This window comes from Acipenser ruthenus, chromosome 36 (genome assembly GCF_902713425.1).
Source record: "Acipenser ruthenus chromosome 36, fAciRut3.2 maternal haplotype, whole genome shotgun sequence".
NCBI lineage: Eukaryota > Metazoa > Chordata > Actinopteri > Acipenseriformes > Acipenseridae > Acipenser > Acipenser ruthenus.
Window position 1 is genome coordinate 4,532,197 of NC_081224.1, and position 18,507 is coordinate 4,550,703.

At 38.7% G+C, this 18,507-nt stretch overlaps 1 protein-coding gene and 1 non-coding gene across 4 annotated transcripts in view; both read left to right on the forward strand.

Annotated features, from left to right (window-relative positions):
- Nucleotides 1-2,157: 2,157 nt before the first annotated feature.
- The window catches only part of LOC117402047 (transportin-2), a 77,581-nt gene continuing 61,231 nt past the window's right edge, over nucleotides 2,158-18,507 (forward strand). For 2 of the 3 annotated variants that reach the window (XM_059008339.1, XM_059008341.1), the window contains exons 1-7: nucleotides 2,158-2,384; nucleotides 3,583-3,710; nucleotides 7,371-7,446; nucleotides 7,997-8,146; nucleotides 13,032-13,138; nucleotides 16,590-16,723; nucleotides 16,868-16,949. In XM_059008339.1, coding sequence (XP_058864322.1) covers nucleotides 3,612-3,710; nucleotides 7,371-7,446; nucleotides 7,997-8,146; nucleotides 13,032-13,138; nucleotides 16,590-16,723; nucleotides 16,868-16,949 — 648 coding nt within the window. In that variant the 5' untranslated portion in view covers nucleotides 2,158-2,384; nucleotides 3,583-3,611. The remainder of the gene's footprint in view (nucleotides 2,385-3,582; nucleotides 3,711-7,370; nucleotides 7,447-7,996; nucleotides 8,147-13,031; nucleotides 13,139-16,589; nucleotides 16,724-16,867; nucleotides 16,950-18,507) is intronic. The other variant, XM_059008340.1, reaches the window with a different exon arrangement.
- On the forward strand, nucleotides 7,679-7,748 carry LOC117966888 (small nucleolar RNA SNORD41). Its single transcript, XR_004661818.1, has one exon. It is a non-coding gene; the product is annotated as a small nucleolar RNA SNORD41 (small nucleolar RNA).

Here is an 18,507-nt window from a genome sequence, read left to right on the forward strand (position 1 = left end):
TCTGCTAAGAAATAAATAATAATAATAATAATAATAATATCGGTTGCAGATTCTTTTACTGTCCGTTTATCAAGGAAGTATTTTAGTGCTTGTAAACCGTCACTGTTGGGGATAACTGTGTAGAGGCTTTTGACATCCATTGAGAAGAGAGTTATATTTTCACTGTTACCATTTAAAGAAAAATGATCTATTATTTGCAAAAAATGGTTAGTCTTTAACGAATGAAGGTAGAGATTCCACAATGGGTCTGAAGACATCATCAAGAAACTTGGAAATTATTTCAGTGGGGCAGGAACATGCTGATTCAAGAGGACAGCCTGGATTGGTAGGCTTATGAATTTTAGGAAGTAAATAAAAACGGCTACAGCGAGGGTTTTCAACAATAAGATTAGATGCAGATTTGGGTAATAAGTTATTCTGGATGGCAGAATGGATAGTAGATGTGACTGTAGTTTATAACAGTTGTGTAAGATCATTTGGGACTTTCGTGTAGAAGTTAGTGTCAGAAAGTTGTTTAGATGCTGCTTCTATATATAGATCCTTTTTCCAAACTACTACAGCTCTTCCTTTGTAAGCAGGTTTTATTTTGATGTCATTACGTTTCTGTATATTCTGTAAGGCGTGATATTCATCTGTTGTCAAGTTTAAAAGACTAGTGTGTTGTTGAAAATTAATTTGACTTATTTCTGGTTCACATTTATCTATAAAAAAATCTAAGGCTTGAAATGCTCCGGAGGCTGGTGTCCAAGTAGAGTGCTTTTGTTTGTATTGATGGAAAATATCTAAGGAATCAGAAGCTGTCTTGGAGGATTGTGAAGCACCTAATTCATTTGTATCTGTGTCTCCATGAAAATGGGCATGTAAATGCATGCGGCGAAAGAAATGCTGTGTGTCACTGATGACTGCAAATGTGTCAGTGGATTTCTTTATAGGTACAAATGTGAGACCTTTGGATAAAGCGGAGTGTTCAGCAGTAGTAAGTGCCAAATTTTCTGGGATTGTAATAACAGTTTTATGTGGTCTTTGCTGTATTATATTTTGATAATTAATGGTAGTCTTATAGTCTTCCTTGAGCTTAATCAATTTTTTTCCTTTATTTATTTTCATGAAATCATAGATATCTGCATATAAATTGTGAATAAGGCGACAAGCTTGGTTGTATAAATCATTATTATTTAACATATCTTTTAAGCATGTCTTGGAAGTTATCATATCATGGTCAAGTTTTTGTATGTTATATTGATAATTTTTGATATATGCCTCATGATACTTTTACTACATTTAAATAAAGTAGATTGCACTTTCCTGTAATATCCTCTATGGTTGTTGCTTGGATGGAAATTCATTCTGAAGCCTTTAGGAGTGAGGTTTACTTTGAAACAGTTCTGAATGAAATAAATATGATTGGTAAATCTTGTCTTGCTCCATGTTGATCTTGCAAGTTTGATATAAGTTGGAGATATTCTTGGGTTCAAAAGACTGGTAAATCTTGTTAGGTCTTGGAAGCACTGTGATGTTATTTTTCGTTATAGTTTATATGTTATCGTTCTTAAGCAGCAGTAAAAATATATGTAAAGTTTGAGAAAAAGAAAAACCGCTGTGTACCAATATATATATATATATATATATATATATATATATATATATATAAATTACATGTAAATAACAACTGCTGCAAATGGACAGATTTATACAAAAACACAAAATCATCCAAAATGAACTTTAAAGATAACAAATAAATAGAAAGAAGGAAACAATATACAGACATTGCTTAAAAATGAAGTAGTAATTTTTCATTGATACTTAAAGTCATAAAGTGCATAAATAATTTGTCTAGGAATCAGCCAATTGTGAGCATAGTTACAAACAGAACCTTGAGCTCTATTAGATACATAAAGATGTAAACAACGTAAAAAAATATATAAACACGCATATATATATATATATATATATATATATATATATATATATATATATATATATATATATATCAACTGTCACATAATCATAGATTGGTTCTTAAGATCTGTTACAAAATTAGAAATTGTTGAAAAGTCTGTTTCTTGTGCCGTCTGCTACACCTCTGAGCGGGCGCCTGTATTGATTAACGCATTGAATGATGGGATGGATTGTTTTTTTCTGCCCTTGGTCGCGCAGAGCGAGAGCGCGAGCGCCTCCTTTGAGCGAGACTGGACGTTCCGAGCGTGAGCGCGAGAGAAGCAGGCGCAGCAGCGGCACCGCGAGAGGAGGAAAGGAGGAAGAACAGCAGCAGCAGCAGCAGCAGGAGAAGCGGGTACAATATACACATATAAATATAAATAAGCAAGTCAACGGGATATTAGTACGCGGCGGATAGGACACGGGACTGCCAGCGACTTCTCCAGGTAACGGATATGGGAACTAACGGGTTTTTTTTTGTTTTTTTGTTTTTTGCAGAGGGAACGAGTGAGAATAAGACGCGCGCATTTATAATTTAAACACACGACCATTTAAATCGGGCTCCAGTTTGGTTACCATTTTTGGCACGAGCGCCAGTTTTTGGGTATTTATATTCCCCAATTAGTAAAAAAACAAAACAAACAAAAAAAACGTGGTGCTTTCTTTCCCGATTCTCAAAGAGAAACAGAGAAGGGGTCGGTGGGTAGAGAGGCCGCTGCGGCCTGCTCGCTGGCGTTCGAGCCGGGGACTCCAGTAGACTTGAGACACGTGTGCGAGCAGTCTGATTCGGGTAGGGGGAATTGTAGAGTGGCAGGGACAAACCCGGGGTGTGGATTATGCAGTGAAGCGGGCCCAGCCAAGGCGATAGTATCCCTGTTCCGGGCGGAGATTACTGGAGACACGCCGGTGCATAGCTTCGCGAAAGTGGATCCGGGGGGGGGATGTGGGATTAGGGCGGTTTGACTAACAGGAGAGAGACCAGGTGAGGGGTGGAAGGTACGGACGTACATGCTGTGCAATGCAATCTAGTTTTTGGGATACTGTATACAGCAGAAGTCAATCAAAGTGTTTGTGTTTATTTAATACGTCTGATGTAGCTGTGGAGAGAGAGGGGCAGAAGATCGAGAACAAAAATAGTGCAGAAAGCATGGTGAACATGAACTATTACAGCACCGTGGATGGATGCGTGAAAAATATCCATCTAGTATATGTGTGTGTGTTTTTAAATTTAATTACATTTATAATTCTTTTTTCATAGAGCCACGGTTTTGTTTAATACTTTGTTCAAGGAATGTCTAGTTAGTTAAATTAAAAACAAGCCTTTGTTGTTGCAAACGTGCAAGCAGTGGGTTTAGCTGCGTAAAACAATAAAAAAAAAAAAAAAACTTAATTAACCTCATAGTGTCTGTCCCGTCTACTAGTGGTGGTTGGTAAAATGTCCATCAAACCTGTTTTGTTAACAATATAAATACAGTGAAGTTGCTCGAACATTTGTTTAATGTTTCAAGCAGTATTAACCATGCCATTAACAAATAGTACAGTTTGTAGGACTTTGGTACCGCTTGGCAACTGTTTTTTGTGTATTTAAGTACTTGAATCTGTAGTTCTGATCTGTAGTATTAAATGTATCCCTTTCTATTCTAGGTGGTGTTTGGCGCTGTGTTTTTTTTACGATGGAGTGGCAGCCGGATGAACAGGGGCTGCAGCAAGTACTACAGCTGCTGAAAGATTCCCAGTCTCCCAACACAGCAACACAGCGTGCCGTCCAGCAAGTATCCTTTCCTGATTGGGGGTCATGAATCAGGGGGCACTGGGCATACCATTCACCTAAACAGGCATGAAAGTTTGTATGTTTGTGGATTTTTGGGGGATGACAAACAGGGGGCTACATTGTCCTAGGTGTGTATTATTGTATACTTGTGTCAGTTTTCTGATTCATTGGAGTTACTGATTTGTAGGGCTGCAACAAAGGGTAAATTCTGACCTTCGACGGTTCGGAACACATTACAGTAGGAAGGTTGGAACCTTTGGTACTAATTTGAATAATTACTGGTGATGTCACCATAGCTACTTGTTTATATTTGATTGGAAATCCTATTTTACAGGAAATCCATATAAATGAAATAAAACATTCACATGTAGTTTAAAAATACGTTGTGTATATGTCATGTTTTTATAATTAAAATTTAAAATACATGTTTATTTACATGTAATTGATGCTGCTTGCGATACATACAGCAGGGCATGAATTTCATTTGTGTGCTGGGGGTATTTCCCCCCCCTATGCTGCAGCCAATGGGGGGGGGGGGGGGGGGAATTAAAACATTTTTAGGGGGGAATGGCAAAAGAAAAGGCACTTGCATATAAACTATTTTTTTATATATATAAACAAACACAGTCACTTGCACAGTTTGCATTCAATTTTCCTTTTGGTCGTCTGGGCATTTAACAAAACAGCAGAGGGGTTTCGAGACAATTCTTTCAATACAGCTTACACTATACAACTCTGCTGTCGACATGGATTAAGAAATTAAAGGTTTGCCTCTGGGTAACACGATCTCCTTGGGGTGGCAATGTTCAGTTTTTGAAATAAAAATTATTAGTGTTGCTGTATATTTTGCATGTTTCAAACATTCTACCATAGCACTTCTCTTACACTGTCTTGTACACTTTGTATTCAGTAGATATTTACTGAAGCAATACAACTGCTATAGGTTCACCCCCCCCCCCCCACCCCCCGTGTGCTTTGGCATAATATACCCTGCTCCATACACAGCAGCAGCGGCGCCATATAGCATTGCTACGTATAACAATTTGGTAGTCGATTTTAATACAAAGTTTGTTTACGTAATATACATTATACAAATCAAAAGATTGAATTTTGCATGTGTGTGACATTTAATGTGTGATTTATAGTATTCACACATTGTCAAACAGTATTTTATTTATTTATTTTTATTTTTTAAAAACTAACTTCTATAAATGTTTCTCTCTTGCTTCCTGTCTAAGTAATGATATGTACATTTTTGTTTTGTTTAAGTGTCTTCTTCGACAGGTCTAACATTTTCTTCTCAAAATGAGGAAGGGCTCGCTGGTGTACAGCTCGACCTTCTTGTGTTGGCTGATCCACCACTAACCCTTCTCTCCTCATGTCTGCTGTCTCTGCCCCATCTCTTGCCCCCTCTCTCCACTCCAATACACCTGTTTTCCTCTGCTCCCAAATATACACTCTGAAGTAGTTTCTGCTCCATTGTATAATTTTGCACATGACTATTGGCCACAATTGCCTCAGTATGGATACACTAAGAAATTAAGCCTTTATATACCTGAAATGTGTAATTGGCATTTGTAATTTGATTTACACCTTACATAGGCTACACCTTTGCTCCTATAAATGAATGCATTTGTTCTGTGTGTGAATTTTTTTATTCTCTAACGTAGCTTCATTCATTTTGGTGGTGTTTTAGGAAAATTAGATTATACATGTGACTTTGTTTTAAGAAAATGGCAAAATATTTGTATGCAATTCAGCCTTGGTATTTACTTTCGGGTGTAAATATATTTCCATAAATAACCTGCTCAGTTTTCAATGTGAGAACAGTGGTTTTCTTGTGGTAACGATATCGATAATCAAATTATTTATCGATTTGGACCCCACGATAACAAAATGATAATATTTTAAAGAAATCGAATATTCCATGAATTTAAAAACGTGTCTTGTATATATTAACTTACTGTCAAGAACGTAATCTGTGTGTTGTTGCTTCTAAAAGTTACTGAGACTATGCGTCTATGAACAAATACAGGATGATGATGCAGAGATCAAGAGTAACCTGCTTTGTTAATGTATTTTATACATATTTTGTTTTAAATCAGTCCCAACTGTAGCCATCTGTCTTGAGCGAAACTAATAACTTAGCATAACTACGTTGTCATGTGCCGCTGTAAAAAAGTTATTTTTAAATTACCTTTTTGTTTTGTAGCAATACAACCTTTTTCGTTTTTGATTGCTGTCTCAGTCTATTTGCTGCTGGATCGTAGCTCGGTGTATGTGATCCAATAAAACATTGCAGGTTGGACAAAATAGTTTGCTACCAATAGAATGCAAAGTTATTGTATGCGCTCCGCTGCAGTAATTATTGTAGATTTTTTGTATTCATTTTGGACACTCACAAAATGTTCATTCTCTTAACAATATCAGTTGAGAACTCCTAGGATACTAAACCCGCCCCGGATGCCCATATCAACAAATCAGTAAGGAGAGCCCAGAGTGGTTATTGACTGCTGTGTTAGTCAATAAATCCTGTCCAGTTTTCTTTTTGAAATTGAAATGAAACAAGGCTAGTGATGGCAGGAATATAAAAATTGGAGAGTGCTATATTTAAATTATTATTTTTTTATTTTCTCCCCAATTTGGAATGGCCAATTATTTTTAGGCTCAGCTCACCGCTACCACCCCTGCGCTGACTTGGGAGGGCGAAGACAAACACACGCTGTCCTCCGAAGCGTGTGCCGTCAGCCGACTGCTTTTTTTTCACATTGTGTACTCACCATGCAGCCACCCAAGAGCTACAGCGTCGGAGGACTACGCAGCTCTCGGGCAGCTTACAGGCAAGCCCGCAGGTGCCCAGCCAGCAGGTGCCCAGCCAGACTACAGGGGTCGCTGGCACTCCACACGGAGCGCCTTTACCGGATGCACCACTTGGGAGCCCGTTCCTTTAAACTGTTACTGTGAGGGAATTATTTTTTTATTAAGTATTTTAACTCAATAATGATCGATAATTGTCATTAGAATTTGCACAATAATCTATGTCCACGTCGGGCTTCGATTTACATCACTAACAAATAGTACATTGCAGTGCAGCCCAGTTATTAGCAATCTCTCCTTCGTGTGCTTCAGATACTAAGCTGGTGTTAGGGTATAATAGCTGGGGATTTGCTATTCATGTCAGAAAGAATAGGACTCGAATGGACAAGATTAACTTTTCCTTTCCTGATTGTTATTCAATGCAGAGGCCCTGGTGTTGATACCGTCTATCCCAGTATAAGGGTATTTGGTCAGTTCAAAAGCACAGTAACAAGTGAAGGAAATGCATTAGAAATGGGATAAGGTCATAGAAATAAAGTTTGTTGTACCCTAAAATTATGCAAAATTTTTTTTTGGGGGGGGGGGGGGGGGGGGGCACACATTTTGAATGTAGTTTATTTACACTGCATAGATCAATTTAGGAGAGTTGTGGCCTTACATTTATTTTATGCACATTTGTTTGCATCTGCAGCATTGAATTTGGTTTTTAACAAGTTTTCATTCATTAAGTGTTTATTTATATTCTTGTCTGATAAGATCCAGGCAGAAAAATCCCACCCGTTTTAGACTAAAAAGAGCTGAGTGTATGTAGATGTGTGTTTACATCCTTAACCTGCTTGTGCAGAAATTGGAACAGCTGAACCAGTACCCAGATTTCAACAACTACTTGATCTTTGTGCTGACCAGACTCAAATCTGAAGGTAAGTTCACTGCATTTTTCCTAATGTATTGATTTCACCACTGCATGTAGTAGATTCAAGTGATAGTCATCCGAAAATGTATCGTTTTGTATTGGATTACTTTTATCCGATAGTTTGTTTCAGATGAAAGTCGAAGTCACTGTTTTAATTCTTGTATGTTATGAAACATATAGGATATAAACTGACAGTTTTGACCATGTCGTTCACCATCGTAACATGTTTATAGTTTTCTCTGGAAGTGATGGATAGCGTGACATTTGATTGTGCAGTGATGTTCAATGTATTCATACTGTCTGATCCAGAGGGTGGAGTTATATTTGATGTGCTAAACAGTATACTACAAACTACTAGTCTTTTACAAGCTCAATAAACATTTTTTTAACTTGACCAGTTTATTTGAGTACACTTGCTAAAATGGGAATAGGGGAGTGGTTAAATCACTTGGTATTGGCTTTATTTTCTGTTGTCCCCATCTTTTATAGATCACCTTTTTGTGTGTTTGGCACAGTCATTAAGTGTTTAGTTTACCGTAGCTGTGTTTGCCCCGCAGACGAGCCCACGCGCTCCCTCAGCGGTCTGATCCTGAAGAACAATGTGAAGGCACACTACCAGAACTTCCCTCCTGCTGTAGCTGACTTCATCAAACAGGAGTGCCTGAACAACATCGGGGACTCCTCTCCGCTCATCAGAGCCACTATCGGTAAGACTGCCTGCCTGCTTCTCTCTCTCTCTCTCTCTCTCTCGCTCTCTCTCTCTCCCTTACCTCCCCTCGCCTGCTCATTTCAGAAACACTTGCGTTTGTTTGCTTTATTGTTGAGTTCATAGTGTGTGTTTGTTATAAAAGGTACCCTTAAAGTAATTGTAGCTAACAATATAATAATGTAAATCTTAGCCGTTAGGCACTTCTGTTAGCTACACAGGTCTTAAGTGTGCAGTTTTAAAAAACACTTTGTTCTTATAAAACTTTAGGTTAAAGAAAGCTCTGTTTCTGTGCTTTCTGTCAGCCACACATTTTTAAATGGCTGTTTAGAAAACAGCAAGTGCTCTGTTTCTGGAACCCAGGGATCTACCTGTGCTTTACAGGGTTAGAAACTCGCGCTCGCCTGAAGCTAGTTAAATCTGATGAGGACTAGTTGATGTCTGTCTCAGTAGTCCTGTGGGTGAGTACTTTTAAAACAAATGTACACATACACACTCATGTTCAGTGTTGCGTTAAAAAAATGCAGGTAAGAAATAAATAAGTACATTTTCTAACGGGGTGTAGCAGTGGTGAATGAGCATTCATAATGCTTACAAAACAGTCACTCGGAACTGAAACCTCCCTTCATCTCCCCTGCAATGCCAACCTCACTTAATGATGTTCTCCCTCTGCACGGGATGCAAAGTTTATTGGGCGTTTTGAATTTACTGAAACACGTTGCATCTTTTAAGTAAGTGTAAGGTCATTTTACAAAAATGTGTAGATTTATATCGGGTTGCGACCCCCTCCCCCACAACAAAAAAAACAACTGAAGATGCCATTAGCAAAGGGGGCCAGTTGTACCAATGAGGTCAAAAAATAGGTCACTTTTTAAACAAGTAAACAATTACCATAATGAACGATATCCTAATGTGTTGCTTCTCTTGATGTTTTTAAATATTGCCTGAAGATGTACTTCTATACTAAAGCTTTTTAAATTCTCTTTTTTATGTATTGGTGTTGATTTTATTTGTTTTTCTTGGTTTGTTGTATTGCTACTGTTGTACAGCGCCTTGATCTCTTGAAAGGCGCTTTATACATGCAATACTTTATTATTTTAATAAGACAATATTTTCATTGAGTTCTTACCTATAAACAGCAGTAACATGTTTAACGTTTGGGACTCGCTGTCTGTAGCTTTTTAATGAGAGGGTAAATTATCAGTGAGAAACTGTAGGCCACGCATCAACTGTTTTAATGTGTTTTTGTTGCATTATACAATTTTGAAACAATATTCCAAAACAAGTATCTCAACACTTTTAGAATTTGCTTTACATTTAAACATACAAGACATTTATTTTGGTTCTGCCTCTGATTCTCAATCATCCTTTTGTGTATAATAAATATAACATTTATATATAAGCATATTTACCTTTGTGACGCCTGTCTGGGATCCTATCATAACTACATCATAGATATAGACTGCATGCTTAACTGGTGGTCTGTATATCATTGCTTTATACTATTGTGTAAAACCCTGGCATCTCCACTGCCTTTAACCATCCTGAGAAACTTAACTTTAAGTTCTGACTAAAAAGGATAGAAATCCAATAGAAGTTATTAGTTGGATATTACATATTCGGATGATATAACTTAAGAACATAAGAAAGTTTACAAACGAGAGGAGGCCATTCAGCCCATCTTGCTCGTTTGGTTGTTAGTAGCTTATTGATCCCAGAATCTCATCAAGCAGCTTCTTGAAGGATCCCAGGGTGTCAGCTTCAACAACATTACTGGGGAGTTGCTTCCAGACCCTCACAATTCTCTGTGTAAAAAAGTGCCTCCTATCTTCTGTTCTGAATGCCCCTTTATCTAATCTCCATTTATGACCCCTGGTCCTTTTTTCTTTTTTCAAGTCAAAGAAGTCCCCCGGGTTGACATTGTCTATACCTTTTAGGATTTTGAATGTTTGAATCGGATCGCCGCATAGTCTTCTTTGTTCAAGACTGAATAGATTCAATTATTTTAGCCTGTCTGCATACTACATGCCTTTTAAACCCGGGATAATTCTGGTTGCTCTTCTTTGCACTCTTTCTAGAGCAGCAATATCCTTTTTGTAACGAGGTGACCAGTACTGAACACAATATTCTAGGTTTGGTCTTACTAATGCATTGTAGAGTTTTAACATTACTTCCCTTGATTTAAATTCAACACTTCTCACAATATATCCAAGCATCTTGTTAGCCTTTTTTATAGCTTCCCCACATTGTCTAGATGAAGACATTTCTGAGTCAACATAAACTCCTAGGTCTTTTTCATAGTTCCCTTCTTCAATTTCACTATCTCCCATATGATATTAATAATGCACATTTTTATTGCCCGCATGCAATACTTTACACTTTTCTCTATTAAATTTCATTTGCTATGTGTCTGCCCAATTTTGAATACTGTCTAGATCATTTTGAATGACCTTTGCTGCTTCAACAGTGTCTGCCACTCCTCCTATTTTTGTGTCGTCTGCAAATTTAACGAGTTTGCTTACTATATCGGAGTCTAAATCATTAATGTAGATTAGGAATAGCAGAGGACCTAATACTGATCCCTGTGGTACACCACTGGTTACCTCACTCCATTAACCACATAATCATCCCACATAGGCTAACAATTATTATTTATTAGCTATTACTAGTTTTTCAGTTTTCGCATGATCACATTAAAAGTATGGCCTAACTGAAATATCAGAATTTATGTAAATACAGTAATCCGTTGCGATGGGACCAGAGTAAGGGTGGGTATGTAAAAAGACGGATACATTAATCCTGTTTTAAATACCATTATACAGAGCTGTAACAATTACTGTATTGTATTAATATTGTTTTGAGATTCAGCTTTTATTAGGGAGCTCCCCTAAATCCCTTGTTTAAGAAGATACAGGGTATTAATACTCCCTCTCTGACTGGTCGTGTCAGACCTGCTCCCACCCCCCTCAGTGACGCTCACACACACAGCAGTCTCTCAGCTCTCACACAAGCACCAAAACACACAGAGAACGCTAACGGATCTGAACAAGAATAACACAGTTTACAAGCACACATTATTTACAGAGTACTTTTCTACAGTCCATAATCGGGTCCATTCCCACATTGTCTTACAAATCAGCTGCCCCTGCGTTACAATATCAACACACTGAACAGCTCACGTGACACTGCCAGCAATGGCAGCGCACGGAGCACATACAGCACAGTGTAACGAAAACTTTGGTAGGATCTACAATCTCTGAACTAATCTTTGATCAATAATAAACTAACGTTGAAGAGATTGTTCATGGCAGGTAAATGGTTTGGGTGGATAGCAACACTTTTAAAACATTCTTGGCTAGCAACAGCAGCATCGTTGGTGTTTTCACTAGAATCATGCAGTGATGTTGCCCTGCAGATTACGTTCATGCGGACTTGGAGCTTATAGGCAGGTCTACGCAGCACGAAATTGGCGAATCAGCTGCAAGAGTTGACAGACGTGAATGTTCTTGTGTTAACGCTTTGCAAGAATGCTTTCAAAATGATATGTTTACCTCGATTTTGGAGTCTTGATTTGAGGTTGATATTTATGATAGTAACTTGCAAAGTGTGAAGGTTGTTGCCAGAGGGAATGCTGATCGTCGGCATACTTTAAGTGATTGGAAGCTGAATGATAGTCCGTTCATTTGAAAACCAGGCTTTAATCGCTGATAATAGGTGCAATTCCATGAGTGCTCCGGGGCTCAAACACCAATGGGGAATAATAAGGTCCCTCATAGTGCAAATAAATCACCTGTTCTGTCAAATTAGTGTGGGTGCTTCACAATCAGAACAGTTATTGCAGCGTTTAAAAAGTAAAACATTCACTGGCGGCTCTGTCAAACCGGAAGGCGATCCTTCACATATTAAAATCCATTTATACAATGTCTCCCAGCTTTCTTGAAAATATCTTCATTTCCCTTGTTTCTTTTGTATTTGTTATGCTCTCTTTGGTATCCAACCTAGTAGATTCAGCATCTGTCAGTTCTGGCAGATTCTACTGTACTTGCTGAAGCAGTTTTCTCTCTCTGCTAATTAAAAAAAAAAAAAAAAAAAAAAAAAAAAAAGGACTTTAGTGAAGACCGCACGCATGTGTACGTGAGTACATTAATTGTAGGTAGTAATTCATAGTTATTTAATCACTCAAGGCTGTAACACCCAACTCCACAAACTGAGCTTCATGGTCGGCAAGGTGACACGGCTGAGAATTTTTCTCCTCTGTCATCCCGTCTGGTGCTGTCGGTGTCAGTTTCTCAGCACACAGTACAGTAGTCGTTCAGTAATCGCTCAGTGATGGGGAGCAAACAGCTGATTGATCAATCCGTAGGAGCATTTACTAAGGTGCCTTTGTTAAAACAAACAAAATAAGTAAATTACTAAGTTATTTTTTAGGAAAATTTAAAATGTATGCCTATTTTTAGGGACCCCAACTGTTGATTCCAACTTAGGCACTTCACATAATGACTTAAGTTTACATCGGGACTAACAAGTTTCAAAAGGTACTAGCCCGATGGACTAGTATGTATTAATTAATTAATTAATTTGATTGATTGATTGATTCGCAGATGCCCTTATCCAGGGCAACTTACAAGATATCACATTATTTTTACATTGTTACCCATTTATACAGTTTTTTTTTTTTTAATTTTACTGGAGCAATCTAGGTAAAGTACCTTGCTCAAGGGTACAGCAGCAGTGTCCCCCACCTGGGATTGAACCGACAACCCTCTGGTCAAGATTCCAGAGCCCTGACCACTACTCTAAACTGCTGCCCTACTACTAGTATCACTATTGTTTCTAACCCTGCTTTACCATCACTGTTCTACCCTCCTCACCTTCTCTGTTTGTAGGGATCCTCATCACGACCATCGCTTCGAAGGGAGAGCTGCAGACCTGGCCTGAACTGCTGCCTCAGCTCTGCAACCTCCTCAACTCTGAGGACTACAACACCTGCGAGGTGGGTAATACGGTGTCTAACGTTCATTGTATTTCCGTGCCCTAATCTGTCATGATGGGTACGGTACAATACTCCAGGGATGGAAAAAATACCCTTTCCACTGGCACATCCGAGCCAGGAGGGCCCCAGACCCTCATGGTATGGGTGGTTTTCCACTGGCTGTTTGTCAAGCTGAGTGAGAACCAAAGCGTAAAACTCTGGCCTCCCAATACATCTGCCAGGGGCAGGGTTAATCTGCTTTGCTTTAATCGGTACACTCGAGAAAGCCGAATATGGCGTGCAGCGAGTCAGAGGAGAGAAGTGCAGCCCTTCGTTGCATTTCAGTTGTATTCAGTTAAGGGTGCGTCCAAAATTACAGCAAACATACACACTATACTTATTTTCAAGACTTCCTGCCCCAAAAAAGCACACATAAAAAATGCTAACCTCAGAAACAGGCCTTAAGTTTTCAAAATGTTATTCCACACCATAGTGAGTGTGAAAATAGCCACATTTGACTGGTTTATTGTATCCTGTATTGTACACGAACACACAGGGATTGCAGCATTTGAGCACTGGTTCCAAATTTGATAATATTGTTTTGTCTATGGCCCTCAAGAGGATCATAATCTGTGACTTAATTGGCTCATGGATTTCCAAAGCGGTAAACTGGTTGCTGTTTTTTATATTATACATTTTCAATTTTTTATTATGGTAAATTGCCATGCTTATTTAGGCACTCTACGATTTGACTGGAGAAAGATAACATAGGTTTGAGTTCAGACAAAAAGCAAAAAAAAAACAAAAAACTGTAACCTTTTCACATGTTACTGCATGTCTATTTTTGTTTTTTGCTGTTCTATATTTTTTTAAAGCAGCTGTTCATTTTAACCATTTAACACAACAGTACTCACACATGTTTGGTCACCATCATAACTGTTGCATGAAACCAGACTGTAATAATCCAGCACCTCTGCACTTAAGCATTTGTAATTGTATATCATCTGACAAGTGTTCTGCTGATATCCCATCACGCCTTTCTTCTTAAAGGCCTACAGCCTCATACATGAACCCCCAATATCTCACAAGCTCCTGGGTACATATATTTTTACGATCTCATAACAAAAGGAATATGCTTTTTTTTTTTTCTTGGTGCATTTGTATAGCTATGTACTGTATCAACTTACAGTACATTAATACGACAAAATGGACTGAATGATAATACCTGAAAATCTTAATATTTAATAAAGTAGCCAGCGCAATTATAGTATTAGGCGGTGGATTGCGCCGATCGCCGGCTTATTATGAAAACCCTGCATTCATTCTCACTATTCTTGAAAAAAATCTTTTTTTTAGCAGTCTAACATTTTAGCTTCTCGAAGTGCTTAAGGGGCGTTTACACCGGACGCGGCGAGCATGCCACCTGCTTGCGCGCCGCGCTGCAGTACTGTTCACACCAAACGCGGCAGGGTAAAGTCAGTGGGCGGTCCGTTGTTACATCACGGCTGCAGGTACGATAAATGCCAGCGGGAAAATCAAACTCTTTTGACAGAACTGAAGACACTGGCAAAAGACAAAACTGAGGAGCGAAACATTATAAATATTTTTTTATAAAACCTAATTGTAACCTTCACGCCCCCCATCCTTTTTTATTAATTTTGTTTAAAACTGTTAATATATGTACACCAAATCAAACGTTTTGCTTTCTTTTAAAAGTCTGTCTGCAGCAGTGTGGAGTAGTGGTTAGGGCTCTGGACTCCTGACCGGAGGGTCGTGGGTTCAATCCCTTGTGGGGGACACTGCTGCTGTACCCTTGAGCAAGGTACTTTACCTAGATTGCTCCAGTAAAAACCCAACTGTATAAATGGGTAATTGTATGTAAAAATAATGTCATATCTTCTAACAATTGTAAGTCGCCCTGGATAAGGGCGTCTGCTAAGAAATAAATAATAATAATTTATCACATTATATCTCGCACAAGCACCAAAACACACAGAGAATGCTAACAGATCTGAACAAGAATAACACAGTTTACAAACACACATTATTTACAGAGTACTCTTCTACAGTCCATAATCGGGTCCATTCCCACATTGTCTTGCAAATCAGCTGCCCCCGCGCTACAATATCAACACACTGAACAGCTAACACAGAAAACCCGCCCCTTCAATTCTCTGATTGGTTAAATGTGTCAAGACGTAAGACAGCTGTCATGTGGTTCCAAGATTCTTTTTTTTGTTTTTCACTCAGCAACGTGCAAGTGGTCTAGTCTGCTAGAAGCGCAGTCAATCCTTATTGTTAAAAGCATAGTAGCACCTGCGAGACGGGCGGATCAGGTTTTTTTAGCCAGTTGGCGACAGCCACTTCGCCAGGCTGAAAAGGCCTGGGGAGAACCCTGATATTATCTTCCAAGAGACAGCTCAAGTGATTTTAAGATATATTTTATTACAAGTCCCCCCCCCAACAAAATCATGTGTTCACTGTTTAAACTGAAAAGTACATATTGGTGCAACCGGGATTGTATTCTTCTTAGACTAGTTAGTTCAAGGCGTAATATTTTGGTAACTACAAATACTTAGCAAGAAATATGTAGAGTGTTCAAATCCAATTTCGTACAGTACTTTTGGAGGAAGGCATGTGATTATTTCAAGCTATGTAATTTGAGTTTTATCAAAGTGTAAACTGTCCTTGAGCAGCCCCCTCCACCCATACATGCTTTGTACGCTTTCAGAAAATAAAAATAATTCTGGATATGTAAAGACTGAGAATGAAGGAAAACACAAGCATAACTTCTGTATCTGCCATTCTCGACTCACAGTGCCTCTCCACACGGCATGATCTGCATGACTCGACACGTTCATTGCGTGTGGCGTCAGCTGCACAGCTCTGGCTCTGCAGTGGAAACACAACCAGACTCCTGAGCCGTGCCGGGCTGGATCGGTTGTACAGTGGAAAGGAGGTACAAGACTCCTATTGCATAGCAGTTTCACACATTCTAGGTTTTACTACGAGCTTGATTAGCCACAGAACATCGGTAACATGCTCAGGTGTGTCTAATTAAACTCCGCAAAACCAGGAGTGGATCAAACTGCTATGCAGTGGGAGTCTTATGTACTCCCCTGTACTTGCTGAACTTGTAGCCACATTACAAATTCACCAACCCCTCCTTTGCTAATTCTGTAACTTGAGTTATTATTTATTTTTTTATTTCTTTAATAAATTAGAGTTGTTTTAGAAAATAATCCCAATAGTTTGGTTTGGCTAGTTCACGGCTAGTTAAATTTAAATCAAGACAAAGGCAAATGGAATGAATTGGTTATCCTAGAATTGATATTGATTCCATGTTACATGCATGTGTGTGATATTGTACTTCTGTGAGTAGATGGGTATTTCCATAGGCTCCAATCTGAGTGTCGTGTGTGTTTTATGTGTGAAGACGTGTTGAAAAACGGACACATTTTTTTTTAAATAGGGATCATTTGGAGCCCTGCAGAAGATCTGTGAAGACTCCTCTGAACTCCTGGACAGCGAAGCGCTCAACAGACCTCTGAACATCATGATCCCCAAATTCCTGCAGTTCTTCAAGCACTGCAGCCCCAAGATCCGGTCAGAACAACACCCATGCACTCCTGTTTCTGATCCTTTTTTGGGCTTTACTTTAAATGAGACACTATGAAATATTCTTTCTTGGCTCTAGCTTTTGAATGAATGCTGTCTCTCTCTTACTCTCTGTCATCCTTGCACTTTCAGATCTCATGCCATCGCCTGTGTGAACCAGTTCATCATTGGCAGAGCACAAGCTCTGATGGACAACATTGACACGTTTATTGAGGTGAGTCAGGCTGTGGTGCTTTTGTATAGTGGGGTGCATGCAGTCAGGGGAGCCACGTTACACGGATATCATGATATGCAGGTCATGATATATTTATCACAATATGTGATGGTCCTCATGGGCTATTTCTGATGCATAATAAGATCAAATGTTCAATTAATGATGGACTCATGTTAAAAGATCTATTTAATGAATTAAGGTTGTATTCATACCACCTATAAAATACACTGCTTCATTCAAGAACCACTTGGTGAACTACAATGAGCTATGCTGGTATGTTTTTGGTCTTGTATCACGATATAAACCTCTATTACAATTCGCTACATCTTGTTTGTAAAGAATGTATCAATTCATCAATGCAGTGAATCGTTACACCCCTACTTTAATTGCTGCATGTTTTTGGATTTTCACACTAATGAAAGCACTTGCAAAACAACGCCTTCAACTTTGAACTGCAAATTTAAATATTTGCTGACAGTTTGTGTGTTTTTATATATATATATATATATATATATATATATATATATATATATATATATATATATACACACTACCGGTGAAAAGTTTTAGAACACCCCCATTTTTCCAGTTTTTATTGAAATTTAAGCAGTTCAAGTCCAGTGAATAACCTGAAATGGTACAAAGGTAAGCGGTAAACTGCCAGAGGTTAAAAAAAAAAAAGTTTAAGTTACCAAAAACTGAAAAATAATGTACATTTCAGAGTTATACAAAAAGGCCTTTTTCAGGGAACAAGTAATGGGTTAACAACTTACAGCTGTTCTGCAGCAATGGAAGTAAATTAAGCCTTGAAAGTTGATGCTAACAATTCCTACAGGTGTCCCAACTTTTGTTGATTACTTACAAACCCTCTGTCTGTATAAAAGCAGTGTTGGAACAGACTGTGTTACTACATCCTCTTAAGCATTATTTGGACAGTATTGTACTGCAGGAAGTAGTATATTGCTCTCATAATGGCGAGAAAAAGGCAATTAACAAAGGAAGACAGACAGACAGACCATTATAACCCTTAAGTGTAGGTCTTTCCTTTAGAGAAATTGCAAAGAAAGCCAAGGTGTCAGTGAGTACAGTTTCCTACACCATCAAAAGGCACTTGGAAACTGGAGGAAACTGACAGGAAGAGGTCTGGCAGACCCAAAGCCACAACAGAATCAGAAGACAAGTTTCTGAGAGTCAACAGCTTGCGTGATATGTGGCTCAGGACAACAGCTTCAAGCACAACTTAACACTGGTCGAAGTAAGCAAGTCTCAGTTTCAGCTGTGAAGAGAAGACTTCGAGCTGCAGGTTTGACAGGTTGAGTGGCAGTAAGAAAGCCATTGCTAAGATGGCAAAATAAGAAAGAGGCTTGCCTGGGCCATGAAGCACCGCCAGTGGACTACTGAAGACTGGAAGAAGGTCTTATGGACCGATGAATCAAAATTTGAAATCTTCGGTTCATCACGCAGGGTTTTTGTACGCCGTCAAGTAGGCGAAAAGATGGTTCCTCAGTGTGTGACACCAACTGTCAAACATGGAGGAGGAAGCGTGATGGTCTGGGGC